The sequence below is a fragment of the Chionomys nivalis genome, chromosome 2, assembly GCF_950005125.1.
Source record: "Chionomys nivalis chromosome 2, mChiNiv1.1, whole genome shotgun sequence".
Classification (NCBI taxonomy): domain Eukaryota; kingdom Metazoa; phylum Chordata; class Mammalia; order Rodentia; family Cricetidae; genus Chionomys; species Chionomys nivalis.
The window spans coordinates 54,630,924-54,650,134 of NC_080087.1; the positions used below are offsets into that span (position 1 = coordinate 54,630,924).

Consider the following 19,211-nt stretch of genomic DNA (forward strand, 5'->3'; position numbering starts at 1 on the left):
ACTTATATTAACCCATAATTCTTGTCTCTGTTAGCCATGTAGCTCAATATCTTGTATCAGTGAGGCCCTTTCATCTTGCTTCCTGCAGTTCAGTGATGACTGCAGACTGACTCTTTCCTCTTCCCAGAATTCTCCTGTTCTCATCGCCCCACCTATACTTTTTGCCTGTCTATTGGCCAATCAGTATTTTATTAAAATACAATTAACAGGGTACAGACCATTGTCCCATAGTGCTGAGATGGGTTAATTTAAGTTATAAGACTGAGCTAAGAATAAGCCTAAGCTATCGGCCAAACTTTCATAATTAATAAGTCTCTGTGTCATTATTTGGGAGCTGATGGAAGGAACAGAAAAATCTGACTACAGTCATGGAACTATTTGGGAATGCTTAAGAAGTATGGCCTTGTTGGAGGAGGTTTGTCCCTTGGGGGGTGGGCTTTGAAGTTTCAAAAGACTTGTACCCCACCCCCCCTTCACTGTTTCTCTGCTTTCTACCTACTCATGAGGAGGTAAGCTCTCAGATGTTCCTGCCAACATGACTTTGCTCCACCATCATGGATTCTAACCCTCTGAAACAGTAAGCCCAAGTTAAGAACTTTCTTTTCTCCATTGCCATGGTAATGGTATCTTCTCACAACAATAGAGATGCAACCAAGACACACCCTAATTGACAAAGACACAGAAACCCCTAAAACCTGGCCAATATAAATCCTTCCCTTAGGACTTTTTCTAGGAAAGAATAGTTGGCCTATATCTTGACTCCATGATTTGATATTTTCTTCTTTGACAGAAACAATTCATGTGTAAACTTGGACCCAACATGACTGACACAGTCATGGCCCCACCAACTTATGGCTTCCTTCCTTCTCTTGAGCATTGTCAAGAGTTGTGTAAAGTAAACTGCTTATGCTTCACTCAAACATGTCGGAAACGGAGGCCAGAGCTGAGCAGCTGAGGAAGGAAAGAGACAGCTCTGAGTTTGACTGTTCCACAAATTAGCTATGTGTCCTTCAAGAAGCTGCTAGATGTCTCTGAGCCTTGTGTTCCTCGAAGGTACAGGGGGAATGACAGTCACTGCACCTCACAGGACTGTTCTCATGATTAAAAGTGGACAAAGGTCCTCAGGGAAGAACTGCTCTCTGTGGGGCTACATAAGAGTATCTGGATGGTAGTGGGAAGCATCGGGGAACGGGAGGTGTCTATGTCCCAGACCTCAGGCATGCCCTTGGTCATCCGTATTTCAGTCAAACCTCAGCAGCCATGCTCAGACAGAGTTTCTTAGTCAGAGAGATGCTGTATAAACAGTTTACATCCACGGGCTGCTTTCCAGAAGGGCCCCCGCAGAGCTCTGAGTGAGGAGCTATTATCCCATTCCCCAAGCTCATGAGTATAGAGAGGAGCGAGCTGAGTAACTGCAGGCAGAGCGTCAGCATCCGGTGTGTGTCCCACAGGCTCTCACGCCACACAGCTCTCATTTCGTGGAGAACTGGAAGAAAAGGCTGTCTTGACTCTCCTCATGGAAAGGGTTCCAAAGGCAGAACTTTCCGGAAGCACCTCGGAGACTCTACCCAGCCCATTTAAGGACTCCCCGTTATTCTCTCCTCCCATGGCATTCTTCTCTCCTTTTCAGTTCCCCTAGCATTGGTAGCTGCCCCTCCCCCACAATTATCCTGGTTTCAGTCATTCCACAAAGAAGTTGTTTTCCCCAGTCCTCTCAAAAGATCTGATAATCATTTTCGAAGCAGAAAATTCAAGACTGAAGCCAGGCGGTGGCGGCACACGCCTTTAATCCCAGCACTTGGGAGGCAGAGGCAGGCGGATCTCTGTGAGTTCAAGGCCAGCCTGGCCTACAGAGCGAGTTCCACAACAGCCAGAGCTGCTACACAGAGGAACAGCTATCTTGAAAGAAAAGGAAAAGACAAAAGAAAAAAGTAAAAAAGAAAAGAAAATTCAAGGTCGAGGTAATAAATATGAGAATAACAGGTCTGCGCTGCCTACCAGATCTGGCTCCAGGCATTTCTGACTTGATCATTCAGCGTGTATGGAGTGATCGTCTACAAGGTCATGGGCAAAGCCCTAGATATGTCAACATCTATACGTGTGCGTGTCATCATATATATTGTCAAAAATAATGTTTCATTAACTAATTTCTCAGAGGTTCTTTTCCATGTTAATTCGTAGAAATAACAAATCCAGCCATTTATTGTTTTAACATCTCCATAGCACTCCATTGTAGAAACACACCACAATGTATACCACCTTGATCATAATGTTTTAAAAACAAGCCACATTCTCTTTGCTTATAAAGTGTGGAGTAACCTGCTTCAAAGGTACTACCTGGGTAGACCTGCTATAACCTGGCTCAGGACCTTCTAGGACTTTGTCTCCTCCGAGATGGTGGGGAAGAGAGTCCGTTTCAAGGACTGGTTCAGTCTGAGACACCTACAGGTGAGCAAGTCCAGCATCTGGGAGGCAGCGGAGAGCCCTGCTGGCTGGTGACAAGGCTGGGTTCACACCTAGACTGGCTCCCATCACCCTCCAATGCATTGCAAATCACTTGGATTTACATCACCGGCAATCACTTGGATTTATATTACCGGCTCACAGGCTGCGGTATCATCCTGCCTCTAGTATCCCCCTTTGTGGAATAAATTCTGTACGCCACTGAGTAAACAAGGGGAAATGAAAAATAAACTTAAGATCGTGGAATGAGAAGCGGAGTGTGTGTGTGTGTGTGTGTGTGTGTGTGTGTGTGTGCGTGTACTTCTGCACAAGGCTGTAGGCACAGAATAATAGCTCCTTAGTTATGGGCAGCAGATCTGTTTTAGAGAGCTAAAGGACACCGTAAAAAAACTCTTGCTCCGTATCCCTTCCCATTATAAGGTCCTAGTCTCCTCGTGTGAAGCTGCTAATGATTCAGTCTCCCCGAGACACCTTCTCAGGCACCGCAGTAACCCCCGAGGCCGGGGCATTCCTCACAGTTTCTTATCTGGGTGGTAAAATCAGGACGCCGCCTAATTGGTTGCTGACTCTCTCTGGTAAATGAAGGAGGTTTCTGTTTTAAGAAATAAAGAGACTTCTCAGCGGTTGATTCACTGCCCATGGGGAGCCGGCGGAGCAGAGGCTTCCTCCCCGTAGAGATTTGCATACAGCATCCACTTCCTGCTTCACTGCCTGCCCTACCACTTACCTGGACCTGGAGAGGGCGAGGGAGGTGTGAGCCGCCGGCCCGAGGTGGAGCCCCAGAGCAGAGTCAGCGACCACCCCCCGGGCCTGTCTGTCTGTGGCCATCGTAGGTGAGTGATCTCACTGGTGCCTGCTTTGACCTCTTTAACCACTGACGGGCTTTCCAGTCCCCTGCTTTCTCCTTTACCAGAATGTTCCGGCCTCACTTTCCTCCGCCTGCCCTGGTCTCCCCACCTTTACCTTGTTCATCTGGAGACCAGCTTTGAGCTGAGAGTGCGACGGAGCTCCACTAAGAATGTGCCTCTGGTTTAGTGTTTCAGGCAGGCCGAGCAGAGGTTAACTCTTTAATGAGAGGAACACAGGACACTACCAAGCTACTCCAAGTGTCTCCTCGGGTTTCAAGAAATCAAGCTACAGAGTGAGCACAGAGCTAGCCTGGGCTACGTGGCAAGAACCTGTCTTTTAAACAAATCAAAACTGTTTCTCCGAGGAGGGAGCCATGGTAGCAAGGATTAAGTAATTGGCTTCCAGCCCCAGACGCGTCAGTGACAAAGCGGGAAGGCCAACTCCCAGTTTTTCCCTATCCTGCTTTTATGCTGGGGGAAAAAAAAAAGAAAGAAAATCAACATCACATTCTTGGGTCAGGAAGTGCTCGACACCCTCGCCCCCACCCTCCTCCATTCCCTTTAGCCAGGCTTTTGCTTGGTCTGGACTGTGCTGGGGGGGGGACACAGGAGTGGGGGGTAGGGAGGGAAACGCTTTTTTTAAGAGCCGCCTTCTTGTGACTTCCTAGTTCTCCGTGGCCTCTTAGACTACCGAGACTGTATTTTAAAGGAGTAAGTGAGAGGAGACCAAATTAATAATTTAAAAAGAGGTCAGAAAACTTGGTTCCTAACTCTCCTTCCACTTTGTGTGGCAATCCTCTTTGGCTCCCATAAGCCTGGATTTCTTCATCTGCAATGTGTGTGTGTGTATGTGTGTGTGTGTGTGTGTGTGTACTAACATGATTATGACTAAATTCCTCTCTAACAAAACAAGGCCAGCATAGTCCCTGAAGGGTACCATAATGGGTGGTCTTAGAAGACATGTTTTGTTTACTGATTATTACACATATAAATTTCACCTCTGCTACCAGTTCATTAGAAAGGCCTTTGCTTCTTACGTTTTTTCCAGGCCCACCTTCCCGCAGAACCTGGCATGCCATCAAACACCGTAGAGGTATTCAGGTTCCTTGAACATAAACTTTTAAGAAGTTTTTCAGGTCCCCTCATCTGCTTTCCAGGCCGAAGGTAAAGCTGCTGTCAGGGCAGGAGCTTGTGGAGAGATGGGGGCGGGAGAGTCAGCTGCAGCTCTGCAGGAGGGCTGCTTAGCATCCAGCCGTCATTTTTGGCTTTAACCACATAGGGGAAAATGGGATTTCTTGAATTTAGCTCATGTCCCATGTGTTCGCGGAGAGTCAAGGCAGGCTCCAGGGTTGGCAGTGGATCCTGCTTCAGAGGCCAGGAGCTGGAGCAAGAAGGCACTCCTGGCCCCAGCAGGCAGTGTGTGGGCCTTTAATAGGAGGGCAAGGGAGCAGTGGAACACATGCGAGCACCATGTAAGGCTGGTGACTACGGTTAGACTCATTATTAGATGGCAGGTCCACTGGGTCCTTAACCTTTTCCAAACCACGGCTTGAAAAAAACAAAATTATTGTTTCTTTTGATCAGTTACTATCAGTACAGTCCCAGTAGGTTCTTGCTGGGGGGGGAACTGGCGGACTTGGGTATTGTGAAACTCTCTGTTGGGTATAAGGCTCTAGTGTAGGCCTCATGGTATTTGTAGGTGGCTCTGTGTGTTCTGGAATAAGGGCACCAGGCCTCCATCGCATCTTGCTTGTGACGAGTTTCTGATTCTCGGTTTAAATCTGAAACATGATCATCTAAACCAGGGTAGCAGGTCTGTGTGGCTGCCAGCTGCCACCCAGCCTCGCTTGGATGGGTGAAAGCTTCCCCACAGCCATGCTTAATCGGATGTTGCTCTTCCCAGCCCTTCCACAGGTCTGAGGAGATGGGCGATGAGGCCGTTCTGATGTCTTCACTGCATGGGTCTGGCTAAGCAGGAGGAAGGGGTGGGCAGGGTGACAGGCTGCTGGAGGGAAAGCATCCTCCACTCAGGGATTCTCAGAGGGTACAGAGACACAACACGTTCAAGCCAGCACCTCCCAAGACAAAGGCGCCAGTGACTTTCAAATAGACTGAAAATTAAAAGAAGAGGAGAAAGTCATATTTCCAGGCGTCGTTTAGCAGGCATTCAGCAAGATAGACGATGGCGGAGTGGTTTGTCTAAATTAAATCAATGTTTTACACGTCGCAGAATAGAAATCTCAGCTAGATCCTGAATTCAAATCGTTTTCGTCTGCAGGCAATTTTAGATTAACCTTTAAAAAACGTACACGTACGGCCTGCAGGCAATTGCTGCCGGAAAAGCGCAGATGGAGGCACAGGCCACTTCCCGTTCCTCTCACATCCAACCAAATGACCCATAATGTCTGATCCCATTTCCTTATCAGAATAGTCCGGCTGGCTTTCCACGAGAAGCAGCCGATGTTTGGAATCGAGAAGCTGTCCCCTAGGCCTCTCCTGTTTCTTCTCAACACGTTGTCACCCAGATATTTTTAGTTCGTGAAACATAGGGTTTCTTCTCCCACGCCAACCTTCTTTGTCTCCTACCCAGTGTGGCTCCTAGAGCCCGTGTGTGCTCCAACCTCAGTGTTCTGCTGGTGCATGTGTGTGTGCAGGTGTGTTTGTGTGTGTGCAGGTGTGCGTGTGTGTGCACAGGTGTGCGTGCTGGTGTATGTGTGCGTGCACAGGTGTGCACCTAGACCTTCTTGGGGACCACAGGCTATAAACTCACTGAGGAAGGGTGGCCTTTCATCCATGTGGCATCCTTAGCACGCTACCATTATGGCTTGGTTCCCAGATGGCGCTGCTGAAACCAAGCAATTTGATGGGTGGGAGACGCTCACACAGCCTGTCCTCTCACCCACTGCAGACCTAGTCTACATGCGGTCTGGGCAATGCCACGTGGTGAAGGAAACTTGGCTCCTGTGCCCAGCCTTCCATGTGCTTCCTTTCCTCTCCAAGGGTAAACAGTTCTCACGCCCATCTTTGAACTTTTCCTATCCTGAGTCGTCTGCCTAGACAGCCTGGCCACTGGCCCGCCGTGCACATTCCTGCGTTTCTCCTGGGACTGTCCCATCGACCCTTCTGCACCTGTACTACAGACAGATTGTAAGATCTTCCTGCCACAGCAAGAGAGGTTCCGTCTTCCTTCTCTCTTCCAAACCCTTCTCATCCTTCCTGTGCCTTCTTCACTCTGTGACCTGAATGAGGAATCACAAAAGGGGGCTTTAGAAAGACAACCTCATGTAAAGTAAGCAAAAACAAAAACAAACAAAAAAACCAAGCAGACAAACAAAACAAGGGCAACAAAAGCGCCCGAGCTGGCTTGAGGTTGTTTCTCTAAATGTTTTTATTAGCAGCTTTCAGTGTGGTAGGCAGTCTGTTCCCAGAAGTCTCGGCCCTCCAGTCCCAAGGTCACTTCTGCTAGTCAGGGGAGAGTATACTGACTGTCCCCAGCCTGCTGTGAGTTCTCCTGTGCAAAGTCCAACAAATGTTCCCTTGTCTCCAAGGCTCACCCCGCCTCAGAGCCTCTGGCAAACCCTGATGGAACAGCTTCTCTCTCAGGGAAATTCTGCAAGTAAGCTTAGAAGTGCTTGCTCAGTGGAGTTTGAACCCAAGTTGACTGGTTCACCCCAAACCAAGGATCTACTAAGCAAAACAGCCTTATGGTAATTTGCATACATTTGGGCAGTAGACGAAGAAATTCTTGAGTTTACAGATATTTCTAAAGATCTGTGATTTTTAGACACACACATAACTACTCTTTGGGGGCCAGCAAGAAGATGGCTCAGTTCCTAAAGGTGCCTGCCACCCGGCTGACGGCCTGAACTTGATGCCAGGGATCTACATGGTAGAAAATGGAGAACAGACTCCTGCCTGGTTGTCTGCTGACCTGTGCATGGGAGCCACGGCAACACACCACATAAAAAAACAAACGTGAAAAGAAACTTTAAATTATTCCCTAGAGAGTAAAAGAAATATCCCAAGGATCTGTAATTAAAAGTATCTGATCCAAACTGGATTTCAGGATCCTCCCAACTATAAATGTATCTATTTATTATGGCCCCTGAAATATTCATGCTATATGTCTCTAGAACTTTTCAACCTTATCAGTAACCCAAATTGTATTTTTTTTTTAAAGAACGAAAGAAATTCAGGACTGGAGTTCAGATCCCCAGAACCCACCTACGAGTAAAGTGGGTGTGGCAGAACCCCTAGAACCCCAGTGCTTAGCGACAGAGACAGGGAACTCCTGGAGCAAGTTGGCTAGCCACACTACCCACAAAGTCCAGGTGGGAGAAACGCTGCCTCAATACAGAAGGTGGAGAGTGACCTAAGAAGGTACGTGGTTTTGGGCCCGGTCTTCCACACACATGCCCCTCCAACTGGGCGACATACTTGGTGTTCACCTTGGGCCTTCACAAGCACACACACACACGTGTACTGCACACACAAGTCCATATACACACATACATATTTAAAAAAAATCCAGCCGGGCGGTGGTGGTGCGCGCCTTTAATCCCAGTACTTGGGAGGCAGAGGCCAGCAGATCTCTGTGAGTTCAAGGCCAGCCTGGTCTACAACAGTGAGTTCCAGGACAGGCTCCAAAGCTCCAGAGAAATCCTGTCTTGAAAAAACAAAACAAAACAAACAAACAAAAAATTAAAATCCAGCCTGGTGTAGTGGGGCTTGCCTATAATCTCAACATCTAGAAGGTGGCGGTAGGAGAATCAGGATTCCATGGCCAGGCTGGGCTCCATGAGACCATGTCTCGAAAAACCAAGCCCAAATCCAATCAGTTGGTGACTAGCTAGTCTTGATTACTCAGGAGCTGTGGCGGCGTTTATTAATTACTCAGGCTGCTCACTCCTGCCCTTCCTCCGTTCCTTGTCTGCTATTTGTCTTCTTCCAGGGACCCAGCACCTTCATTACATCATCCCGTCCGTCCCTGCCTCGGAGATGTCCCCTGGACGCTGTCCCCGTCCCAGCGGCACTGCCATTTATCACTGCCCTTTGTTTGTGCTCTGTCATCCAGGTTTCAATTTATTTTGAATTCAGTTTATGATTAAAATTTAATGAGATCCAATCAAGGGCTTTTTTTTTTTTTTTTTTTCAAATCAAGATGCCTCTGCAGTCGGCACCCTCCATTGTAATGGCACGGGGGAAAGTCGCCCAGGCTTCCTCCTGTGGGGCCCGGGTGAACACCGGAGGTGTGCGCACCCACGCCCCTCCAGGTCAAGATGCCGCTGCGGTCTCAGAGCGCCCTCCATTGCAGTGGCACCAGAGAAAGATGCCCAGGCTTCCTCCTTCTCTGGAGATGCGCGCCCACGCCTCTCCAGGTCAAGGTGACTGCTCTGAAACCGACTTAGAACAAAGTTGCTAGCAGTTCCCACTCAGGCTGCCCGCCCTCTCAAATAAATAGAGCGGCAATGCAGACGGCTCAGCCCGCGGGCTCTGGGCTGAACTGCTACTGGCCATAGGACCTTGAGGAAGTTCTTTAACCTTCCTGTACCTCAGTTTCCCCATTATAAAACAGAGCCAACAACAGCCCCTATCAACTCAGGTCACGGTGAGAACTAAATGAGTATTTTTATACTGTGTGTAAAGATCCTTGTAACGACTTCACGCACAACATTCAGTAAATATTAACAGGAACAGGTAAGAGAGGGCACTGTTTCTTAACTAGAGCCATTTTATTAGGTTTGCATTTTGCTACATCAGCATAGTCTTTATCAGCTCTTAGGCCAAAGGTAGCCCATGAGGTCTTTCTATACTAGCCTAGTGCTAAGAAGTATTTTATATTAATTTTTTTTTGATTTTTAGTTGTGTTGGGGGGGCACGGTATGTGCATGTGAGTAAGGCTGTCTGTGGTGAGTAAAGGCACCAGATCCCTCTGGAACTCGTTATAGGTTCTAAGTCATCCGTGGATGCTGTGTTCCCAGTGGATGCTGGGTACAGAGCACAGGCCCTCTGCAGCAGCACTATACATGCTCAAACATGGAGCCATCTCCCCAGTCCCTAGCTTTGTGTTTAACAGGTTGTTAAACAAAACCCACAACAGTAAGCAGTGAGGCATGAGGGGATGGCTCAGCGGGTAAGAGTCTTGCTGGGCAAGCATGAGGGCCTCAGTTCAAATCCCCAGGACCCGTGGAAAAGATGTACATGGCTGTGCAGGCCTTTAACCCAGTGCTGGGGATCAGAGACGGGTGGATCCTAGGACCTCACCTGCCAGTCAACCTAGGTTCAGTGAGAGATCCTGCCTCAGGGGAATAAGATAAAAACTCTCTCTCTCTCTCTCTCTCTCTCTCTCTCTCTCTCTCTCTCTCTCTCTCACACACACACACACACACACACACACACACTGGAATACAAGAAAGAGACACCACCTGAACCATAAACCAGAAAGGATGTGCTATTTGGTCCTTTGTAGAGAAAATGTGCCAAGCGCGGATCTCAATGGTTTGTTTCCACCATTCTATCTGTGGGGAGATAGAGCCTTAGGCAGGTTTGCCTTCACCAATCTCCTGTGTGGCTTTCGCAAAGCTCTTTAATGTGTATCATGGAGGAACAACAGAATGGGACTCTCACCCTGCCTGTGGCCCAGGACCAGGTGAGCTGCCGTGAATCAAAGGTGGAGTCCTCTCGTGTACACTCGCTGGTTACACAGCTATGGTCCCCATACACTAGGATCGGATGACACTCTTTGTAGCTGGTATACCTGTGCGGGACGGCATCTAGAAAAACTATTCCAAAGCCAAGTCTCTCGCTGGGATAAAAATAACTTAAGAATTGGATGTGGACCAGGCTCGGCATTGGGGATGCTATACTTTTTAGCCTTGTAACACCCCTATGGGATAGAATTGCTAGTCCTTTCTTTTTGTAGATTAGAAAAATGACACCTGAAGAAGTTAAGTAACTTTGTCATGGTCATAACATTTAATTACACAGCTGGTAGGGAAGCAATCACAATACAGATGTCTGCATCCAAAAGGAGTTAAGTTCTAAGCATAGCTCACACCTGAGAAATACATGGTGATTCAGGGCAAGGCCACCTTAAGTCAGAGCCACGGCGAACTGTGAGCATGACCATGCCCTTAGGTCTGTTAACTTGTGTCCTGGGAGAGCCTTGGGTTTCAAACAGGAAGGGGAAGGAAGCCGTCTGATGGAATGCAAGAGGGGAGGCCAGGGTGACCAGAGGGACCAAGGTCCTGGTGAGATCACAGAGGTCTGTGGAGACCAACAGGCTCCTTTCTAGGACTCTGGTGAGTGAAGGTGCGCGATGATACGGTAGGGAATGGATGCTGGGAGAAGATCTGAGCAGAGTGGGTGCCAGCTCAAGGATTCTGGCTGGGCTGGGTGTAGAGAAAGGCGGGAGGAAGGAGTGTGAGCAATTCTGGAAAGAGAACCAGGGGCACACGTCCTGGTATGTGGGGGGGAGTGTCTTGTCTGCAAAGCTGGTCCTGCTGGGGCTTGGGGGAGAGTAGATGACAACAGCCTCGGACCTGGCAGGAGAAGAGGAAAGCCAGAGGTTTGGGGAGAGATGGAGAAACTGACAGAGGAGAATGAAGAGGGCTGGAGAGATGGCTCAGTGATCAGAGGCTGCTGCCCTTATAGAGGACCCAGTCAGTTCTCAGTACCTACATGGTAGCTCTCTATCGCCTGTAACTCGAGTTCTAGGGGATCCAATGTCCTCTTCTGACCTTTCAGGGCACCAGGCACAGATGTGGTGCCAAACATATAGGCAGGCAAAACACTCATACACATAAAAAAGAAAACGGCCCCTACACACACACACACACACACACTCAGGAAGCAGAGGCTACATCAAGGCCAGCCTGGTCTATGTGTAGTTCCAGGGCAGTCATGGATATGACTGGCACAGTGATACCCTCTCTCACAAAAAGAAAAAAGAAGAGGGAATCCAAACACAAGAGCTGGAAACACAGCAATTGCAGTTCTCAGCCCGAATGGGTGAGTGAGACTTCCATGAGGAAGGCTGCTGTCTCTGGAGCTGGAACAGAGGGGCTAATGGTTCCTGACTGTGGCCGTTCACTGTGGCGGCCATTCACTCTGGCCGTTGTTCGGAACCTAGCCTCCATTTGCAGCTCAGCCAGCCAATAGGCACTCTGTTTTGTCTTTTGTATTCTGGGGAGTTCACAGGCTCCTGGAGGTGGAGTGGGAGTCACAGTTGGCATTGGTTCTTAATCGTTGTGAACACCAGGTCAATGGTGTTCTAACAGAGTCTGGTAGACAGATACACACTCGGTACACATTAGGAAAGGCTCAGGCCGTTCTGGAAAGTGAATCCCCCTACTCCCTGCCCAGAGATGACCACTATTCTAGTTTCTAGGAGATGACACACACGTACAGTCTTACATCACAGACAGCCATGGGGCTCTTTTATTTTTTTTAAACTAATACATTCAGAGCTGTTTCCACTTCAGTTCGTGTGGCACTTCCCCATTATTTGTGAAAAGACAGCGTATTCATTGTCGAGATACACAATGTATTTTGAACCCAGAGCCATTCTGTCTCGAGTCTTTGCTGCATCTCTTGTCTTTACAGACTTCGTTTGGCACCATGTGCACACTTCTCTGCAGAGGGAATTCTTAGAGGTGAAACTGCTCTGTCAAGGGCACAGACTCACAATTCTGATAGTTCTTTCTTTCCTCCTGGTACAGCAAGGGAGAATCTGCTCACCTGAGGCCCCGCCCTATCATAGTCTCTAAGCAGAGCCTGGCATCTGCCCTGAGAATTCCAGGAGTCCCAGCCATAACCCCACCCACCAGGTTTCCTCCTAGCCCCTCCCTTCCCGCAGAGAGGGCCACAGTGTGGCAGGCAGGCTCTTATTCTCCAGGTCTGACAAGTCTGTGCTTCATAGTCTTTTGGAGCTGTCCCAGCAATGCAGGCTCCAGGGTTCCCACGTGCTGACGTCCAGGCCTTCTGTCCACTCAGAGGTCAGGGGCTTTCTCTAAAGTCATGGCTAGCTGAGCAGGGACTTTCTACATCAGCCTGGACTTGCCTTGTGTCAGGGACTGGAGTACAGGCCACACAGGGTAAGAGTCACATGAACAGAACACGGAGTGAGCCTAGAAGAAAACAAGAAAAGTGGGAATGGTTAGCAGTGGAGAAATACTGGGCTGTTTTTAAGGAATAATATTTTTACAATTCTTACTACAGTGAAAACCGCATCTTCGATTAACCCCTCTAACCTATGTGCAGATGCTCCCTGTGACTGCCAGGGAGAGGGCTGACCGGTTCTGACCAGGGCTAGAGCTGGGAGGTTCCAGGTCTACAAATGCCAACCCTGCCAGGAAACCATCCAGCTGCAAGTACTGCTGTACAGTAGACAGCAACCATTAATTCAGTCAGCACGCCCTTACTGAGCGTCTACCAGCACCAGGTGTGGTTCTAGGTGTTGGTCAGGGCTGTGGGTAGTGGACTGACAAGCCACGGTGTGGTGAAATTATATTTTGGAAGCAAACAGGATTAAATGTTTACATTATCTATCTCGGTGGAATATGTGAAAGGGTAATGATTGCTGGAGAGAATGGAGAAACAGAGAGGGAGACTGTAAACACTTTACCAAGCGAGTCCAGGGGACCCTCACTGAGAAGGCGACAATTGAGGAGAAAGGAAGGGAGCCATGCGGGTATTCTAACAGAGAATGAGTGCAAAGGCCCTGGGGTAGGTCCTGCTGCCTGCCTGCGTGTTTTCTCTCTTGTGTCAGATCGAGAGACACAGGAGGCACAGGCTGTCCGTGTCTTTAGGAATACTTCTGGTGAGCTTTCACTGTCTCCTCGTTCTTTCTTTCATGCTGCACTGCCCATAGACATTTAAAAAGCAAAACAATTGTAATGGAGTTTATGCCTTGGGGGTGGGCTACTAACACTTGTTGTCTGTGTGTATTTGGTGGTGACTCACTTCAAACCTTGGGGTCCATTCTCATTTTGTAGTGATTACTGATGCTACAGTGTTACTGTGAGGGTTGTTATTGTCATGACAGGTTTGTTTCCTACACCTGAGGGGCCATGTGCCCCTTTACAGACCAGTTTTAAGGCATGTGAGATGGCCACACTTGTCACCTGTGATATTAGCTTCCCTGTACCTCCTGGCAGACCTCTGAGCTAGAAAAGTCAAATCTGAAACTTTGCTTCCGGTAGGAAGTTACTTCTCAGAAATCCACATTTGAAAACCCACGAAGATTAGGAGCGTTTGCACCCGAAGTGTTTACAGTTTGAACAATGGGTGTGAATGAAGTGGGAGCTTCGGGCTGTGTTCCTGCCACCCCAGTTCCTGGTCGCCTGGCTAGCTTATGCCCCGAAATAAAAACACACAAATTGTATTCTTTTAAACACTGCTTGGCCCATTTCTATTCATGTGTGTAGCACCCCAAGGTGCGTTTACCGGGAAGATTCTAGCCTACGTCCATCCTGGGTCGGAGCTTCATTGCATCTGCTCTGGAGAGGAGAGCATGGCGTCTGTTTCTCAGAGGAGCTGCCCTGCATCTGAGCTCACTTCCTCTTCCTCCCAGCATTCTGTTCTGTTTACTCCACCCACCTATGTTCTAACCTATGAGGGCCAAGCAGTTTCTTTATTTTTAACCAATGACCTTCCTCCATCATGTGAATCACATGACAAGAGCTGGCAGAATGTCATCCTTTTGCTAGCTGGCTCGCTGTCCACCCTCCTCACCCTCTCACTTATCCATGGGCTCATGGAGGCGTGCAGGAGCTCACACAGCCTCAGCCACCCCCAAGAGGCGACTTCTGCTTCCCAGCTGGCTGAGCTGAAGAGCAGGCTGCACAGTGTATCCCATTTTGTAGCTGCAGATAAATTGTAAGGATAACAGGAAATGATTTTAAAATAGTAAAATGGTGGGCTACTTTTTTATCTTTTTAGTCATTTTCAAAAGTTCTAACCAAGTTAGAGGGCAGGATTCTTCCAAGGGATGTATACGACAACCTGGGAAGGGACGGCTGAGGGCAGCTGGAAACTGAAGCTGCGACCCATGTGCCAGGAAGAGCACAGGACTGCAGCAGCAAGGGAGCAAGAGCAATGCTTTGTTCCTCAGTCTAAGTGATTCTCCTGCCTCAGTCTCTGTGAAAACTGTAACTATAGTCATGTGCTAGCATGCCTGGCTTTCTGTAGACAGTTAAGCCCAGTGGACAGGGACCAAAGCTCTACCTTAGTAAGTAGATGCTTGCCTACTCTGGAAAGCCCTGGGTTCCATCTAGAAGCAAACTGTTGACCCGCTTTGTGAAAGGGGAACATTGCCGTGCTGGCTGCCCTCTCTATTGGTGTGGGCACTGGGTGTAAAAGACTGGAAATTCCTATTCTCCAAAGCTGTCTTAGAACAATAATTTATGTACCCTGGGACTTTAGGCGCACTAGGCTCTCCGTAAACGGGGGTGGCTGAAAGGCTGCATGGATCCAAAGTTGGAATTTAAACTCCACGCACAGCCTTTTTCTCTCTAGTGTTTGAAGTGTGCTGTGTCTAGAGGCCCTCTGTAGTATGAACCACCGGGATTTCCCACGCTTGCTCACTCGCTCCTACAACACTTGCTCTGCAGCCCCCTGTGAACCCCCTAGTGTCCCAACAGCACCCCATCTCCCAGGCTTTCCTCTGTTTCCTACAGCTGGGCATCACAGCAACCAGCTAACGATTAGACAGACAAGGGAAGCGCCTCCTCCCTCCCCATTGTGTTAACTCGATTTCTAGAGATAAAAGCAGTATTGCTCGCATCCTGGGCTCTGCTCTGGGGGCCAAGGGTAGTTGAACAAGCCTTTAGTCATGGCTTCCTTCATTACAGGCCCAGGGCCTGGAGGTAAATACATCCTCCAAACGACCCAAGTTGTTAAGTGGAAAATGTCACCGTGACCTGTTTTTAAGCTTGTGCTTTCTTTTTCTAAGAAACGTATTTAGTATTATTAGGTTTATTTAGTGTTATTAAGCAATAGCCAACTGGAGTAAAAAATAAATAAAATGTAAGTTCAAAAGGTAAAACTCTCATTGCACTTCTGACCGCCCTCGGTGCGGGCCTGTGTACATCACGCAGTTACACCCATAAAGAAGCGTGTGCACACCCCGGCACGCACAGCTAGTCCTCCTTTCAGACACAGTGTTCTGCTTCTCCCCCCCCCCTTTTTTTTTTTTTAAATAAACAACAGTACGTCCTGGAGATTGTTCCCCATCAGTTCCTGGGATTATTTTCATCCTGCATTGCAAACACACAAGGCAGCCCACTTTCTGATAACCTCTCTCTCCTCAGTAAGCGGCAGTTGCCTTTCAGCAGTGGTTCCCCTTGCTGGTAAGCAGTTCCTACCACACAATGACTTCTGGTCATATTTCTTCAATTGCCTTCCAGATAAAATATCTTAATACACATTAGTGCCTTTGCCTGGAATGGCTGAGTACACAACTCGCTGTGACTGGGGCCCCGCAGACAGCGGTGTCACACGACAGTTAATTTAAACCACATCCTGAACCAGGTCCTTTAAGGTCAGAAGATGGGGACTCTATCTTCTGAGACTGTGGCTTGCTTTCTCTTGTTCCAGAAACTAGAATGAGTAGAAGCATTCCTGTGGAGGTTGACGAATCAGAACCATTCCCAAGTCAATTGCTGAAACCAATCCCAGAATATTCCCTGGAAGAGGAATTGGAACCGCCTGCTCCAAATACAAGGAACATGGCACCCAGCAGCTTGTCAACTCGCCAAGCCTCTCGCCACGGTTCAGGAGACCGTTGTCAGGCTCGCCCTCCTCCCCTGAAACTTGCCCATCACCAGCCCGTGTCACAACAGGTCACTGACCTGCGCACTAAAGTCCTGGAGGAGAGTGATGCCAGTTTCTTTAGAAGGCACCCTGATCCTGGCAAGGGATTCTGCTCATGCTCATCCGAAGCCAGTGAGCCTGAGTCAGAGTCTGTGCTTGGCGCCCTCCCTCCTGAGCACCGGTTTTCACTTCTGGAAAAACGCAATAGACGGCTGGGAGCTCAGCTTTCGGCAGCCTCTCCCGACACTGGCCATGACTCAGACACATCGGACCCAAGTTTGCCTAATGCTCTGGCTGACTCCTCCAGTGGTGGCCAAGAGACGGTATCTCGGCCCCGACCCCACAGGAACAGAACAGCTCCAGATGTGCCCACGATAGACACCGGGTATGATTCCCAGCCCCAAGACGTCCTGGGCATCAGGCAGCTGGAAAGGCCACTGCCCCTCACCTCCACATGTTACCTGCAAGACCTCCCTGGGCCTCTGAGGTCCCAGGAGTTCCCTCAGTTTGAATTTCAGAGGTATCCAGCACGTGCACAGAGGCCTCCTCTCAATCCGTCCCCACAAGCTCCATGGAACTATCAGTATCATTGTCCCGGAGGGCCCTATCACCAAGCGCCATGTAAGTGATCTTTATCGCTTCTGGGCTTCTGAACAACACTGTCCATGTCCGAAGACTGGCAGTAAGGGAGAGTGTTCTCTGGGGCACGATATTTCAGCATGCAGTTGGCTTGCTAGGGGGCCTTAATAGGATGCATTTTCTTGGCCAAGACCCATCTCACTTAAATCTCCCTCTAGGAAGCTTTGAGGACAAAGTGGATCCCCCTGTTGAGCAATTAAAATCTGCTAAAATCTGCTTTGAGGCAGAGAGAAGCTGCTGATGATTGCTAGAAAATTCATTTGTCCTAGTTCTTGGGACTTTTTTCTGGGTTCTTCCTTTCCCTATTCCCTTCCCATCAGAGTTGGCTGTGAAAATGGGTGGGACCAGGTGCCTGCTGGGTGCCAACCACAGCACAGGTGGATTTCTTAAATCTGAGTCACTACAACCGAACTTCGATAGGCAGGTTTAGTTCTCAGAAGTCTCCAGGTTAGTTTTAAAAGCTGTTGAAATTCTACTTACTTGCACGTAAAGATACTTTTTCTGCTAACAGCAGTATCAGGGGAGTTTCCTCCAAACGAAATATGCCCAAAAGTTGAAAAGGGATATTTCCTTTACCCAAATAGAATCCCTTATTAGGATTTTGCTACATTTACTTCACTGGGATTTTTTTTTTTCCCTTTGCAAATATACCTAATATAAAATACTTTCCAATGACACTGAGTGTGCTTCTTCCACCATCGCTTAGAATGTTGCATTGGGCTGGTGAGATGGCTGGTGATTAAAGGCTACCAAGCCTGAAACCTGAGTTCCTTCCCTGGGGCCCACATGATGGATAGAGAGCCGTCTTGCAAACTGTCTTCAGTGCACATGTGCACTGTGGCACCAAAAAGAGCATGTACACACGTGCGCACACACACACATGCACGCACACACGCACACGCAAATGTAAAATCTAGATAAAGTGCTCAAAGGCTAAACTGTATTTCATTAGATATATTGCTGAGTTATCATTAACTTGTTCTCTGTTCTCAGACATTTAAAGTTTTTTCTGGTCTAATAACCAATTCTATGACAAGCATTATTTTTATCTGGATTTCTGATTAACCCCTTAGATAAAGGTGCAGAGGTGAGAACAATTAGTCAAAGACCTTGCAAGTCCCAAGCAGACAGGAGATTGCTTCATCATGATAGCAAAACAAGCACTGACTCTGATAATGAGAGTCCAGGAAGATCTTCCCACTGGAAAGTTTTTCCTGTTGAAGCCTTTGGAGGTAAGCATTGCCCCCTTGGGCAGCCTCCTTTTAAGGTAGACATGTCCCAATGGGGACACTTCGTCTCTCATGACTAAGCACTGGCTTTCCTTCAGCAGCTCACCTTCCCCTTGCTCTCTGTATGTCTTCCATTGAAGGGGGTTGGAAGGGAGTGTTTGATCTCAAAAGTACAGAAACCAAGAGAGACAACAGACAGGAGAGAACTTGGGGTGGACATGGGAGTAATTCACATACAAATACAAAGCGCCAAAGTGCATATGAGACCTAGCTTAAGATAGGCCACAAAGGGTGCTGGAGAAATGGCTCAGTGGTTAAAAGCATTTGCTGCTCTTGGAGAGGACCCGAATTCAGTTCTCACAGACTCCAGCTCCAGGGAAATCCGATACTCTAGTTTCCAAGGTGCCTGCAATCACATACATGTGTATTCAGCACACACACACATGCACACACACACGATTTTAAAAGTAACAATACATTTTATGTAATTATGGATGCAAAAGTAAAACCCCTGCACATGCTTACTGCTAGTGGGTAAAAGACAATGAACACTTTATACACTTTTGATAGGAATGGAAATCGGAAGGCAATTTCATTATCAAAAATTTGAGTTCTCCCTTTTGGATAGTAGTCTAACTTTTAGTTGTGTGTCCCAAAGAAACATCAAACAAGCAAAAATACACACAAACCGCATATTTATTAAAACACTGGGCGCTGAGGAGATGGCTCAGAAGTTAAGAGTTTGTGCTGCTCTTGCAGAGGACCTGAGTTCAATTCCCAGTACCCATATCAGGCAGCTCACAAATGCCTACAACTGCTGCTGCAGGGAGATCTGATGCCCCTGGCTTCTGTGAGCACTTACCCTCAAGTGCATAAACCCACACACTGACATATTATTATTTTTTTTTTAAAAAAGCTATTAAAAGGAAAAAAAATACTCAAAACACAAAAACAAAAACACTGTTGGTGGCTGGAGAGATCAGGAGTATCAGAGTTTGGATCCCAGCACCCACATAACAAACTGGGCATCCTGTAAACGCCTGCTCCAAAGGATCTGAAATTCTTTTCTGACCTCTGTGTGTGCACACATGCATGCACACACATATAAGTAATATATTTATAAAACACTGTATGAAAATAAAAAAGCAAACCCCTGTCTATTAATAAGGGCCCAGAGCAGCAGAGCCGATGCCTGATTTAAGAGTATAACTTCAGGAGG

At 48.0% G+C, this 19,211-nt stretch overlaps 1 protein-coding gene across 2 annotated transcripts in view; it reads left to right on the forward strand.

Moving 5' to 3' along the window:
• The first annotated feature begins 3,116 nt into the window (after window positions 1-3,116).
• Traf3ip2 (TRAF3 interacting protein 2) overlaps window positions 3,117-19,211 on the forward strand; it is a 42,582-nt gene continuing 26,487 nt past the window's right edge. The window contains exons 1-2 of one of the 2 annotated variants that reach the window (XM_057762657.1): window positions 3,117-3,296; window positions 15,909-16,745. In XM_057762657.1, coding sequence (XP_057618640.1) covers window positions 15,917-16,745 — 829 coding nt within the window. In that variant the 5' untranslated portion in view covers window positions 3,117-3,296; window positions 15,909-15,916. The remainder of the gene's footprint in view (window positions 3,297-15,908; window positions 16,746-19,211) is intronic. The other variant, XM_057762658.1, reaches the window with a different exon arrangement.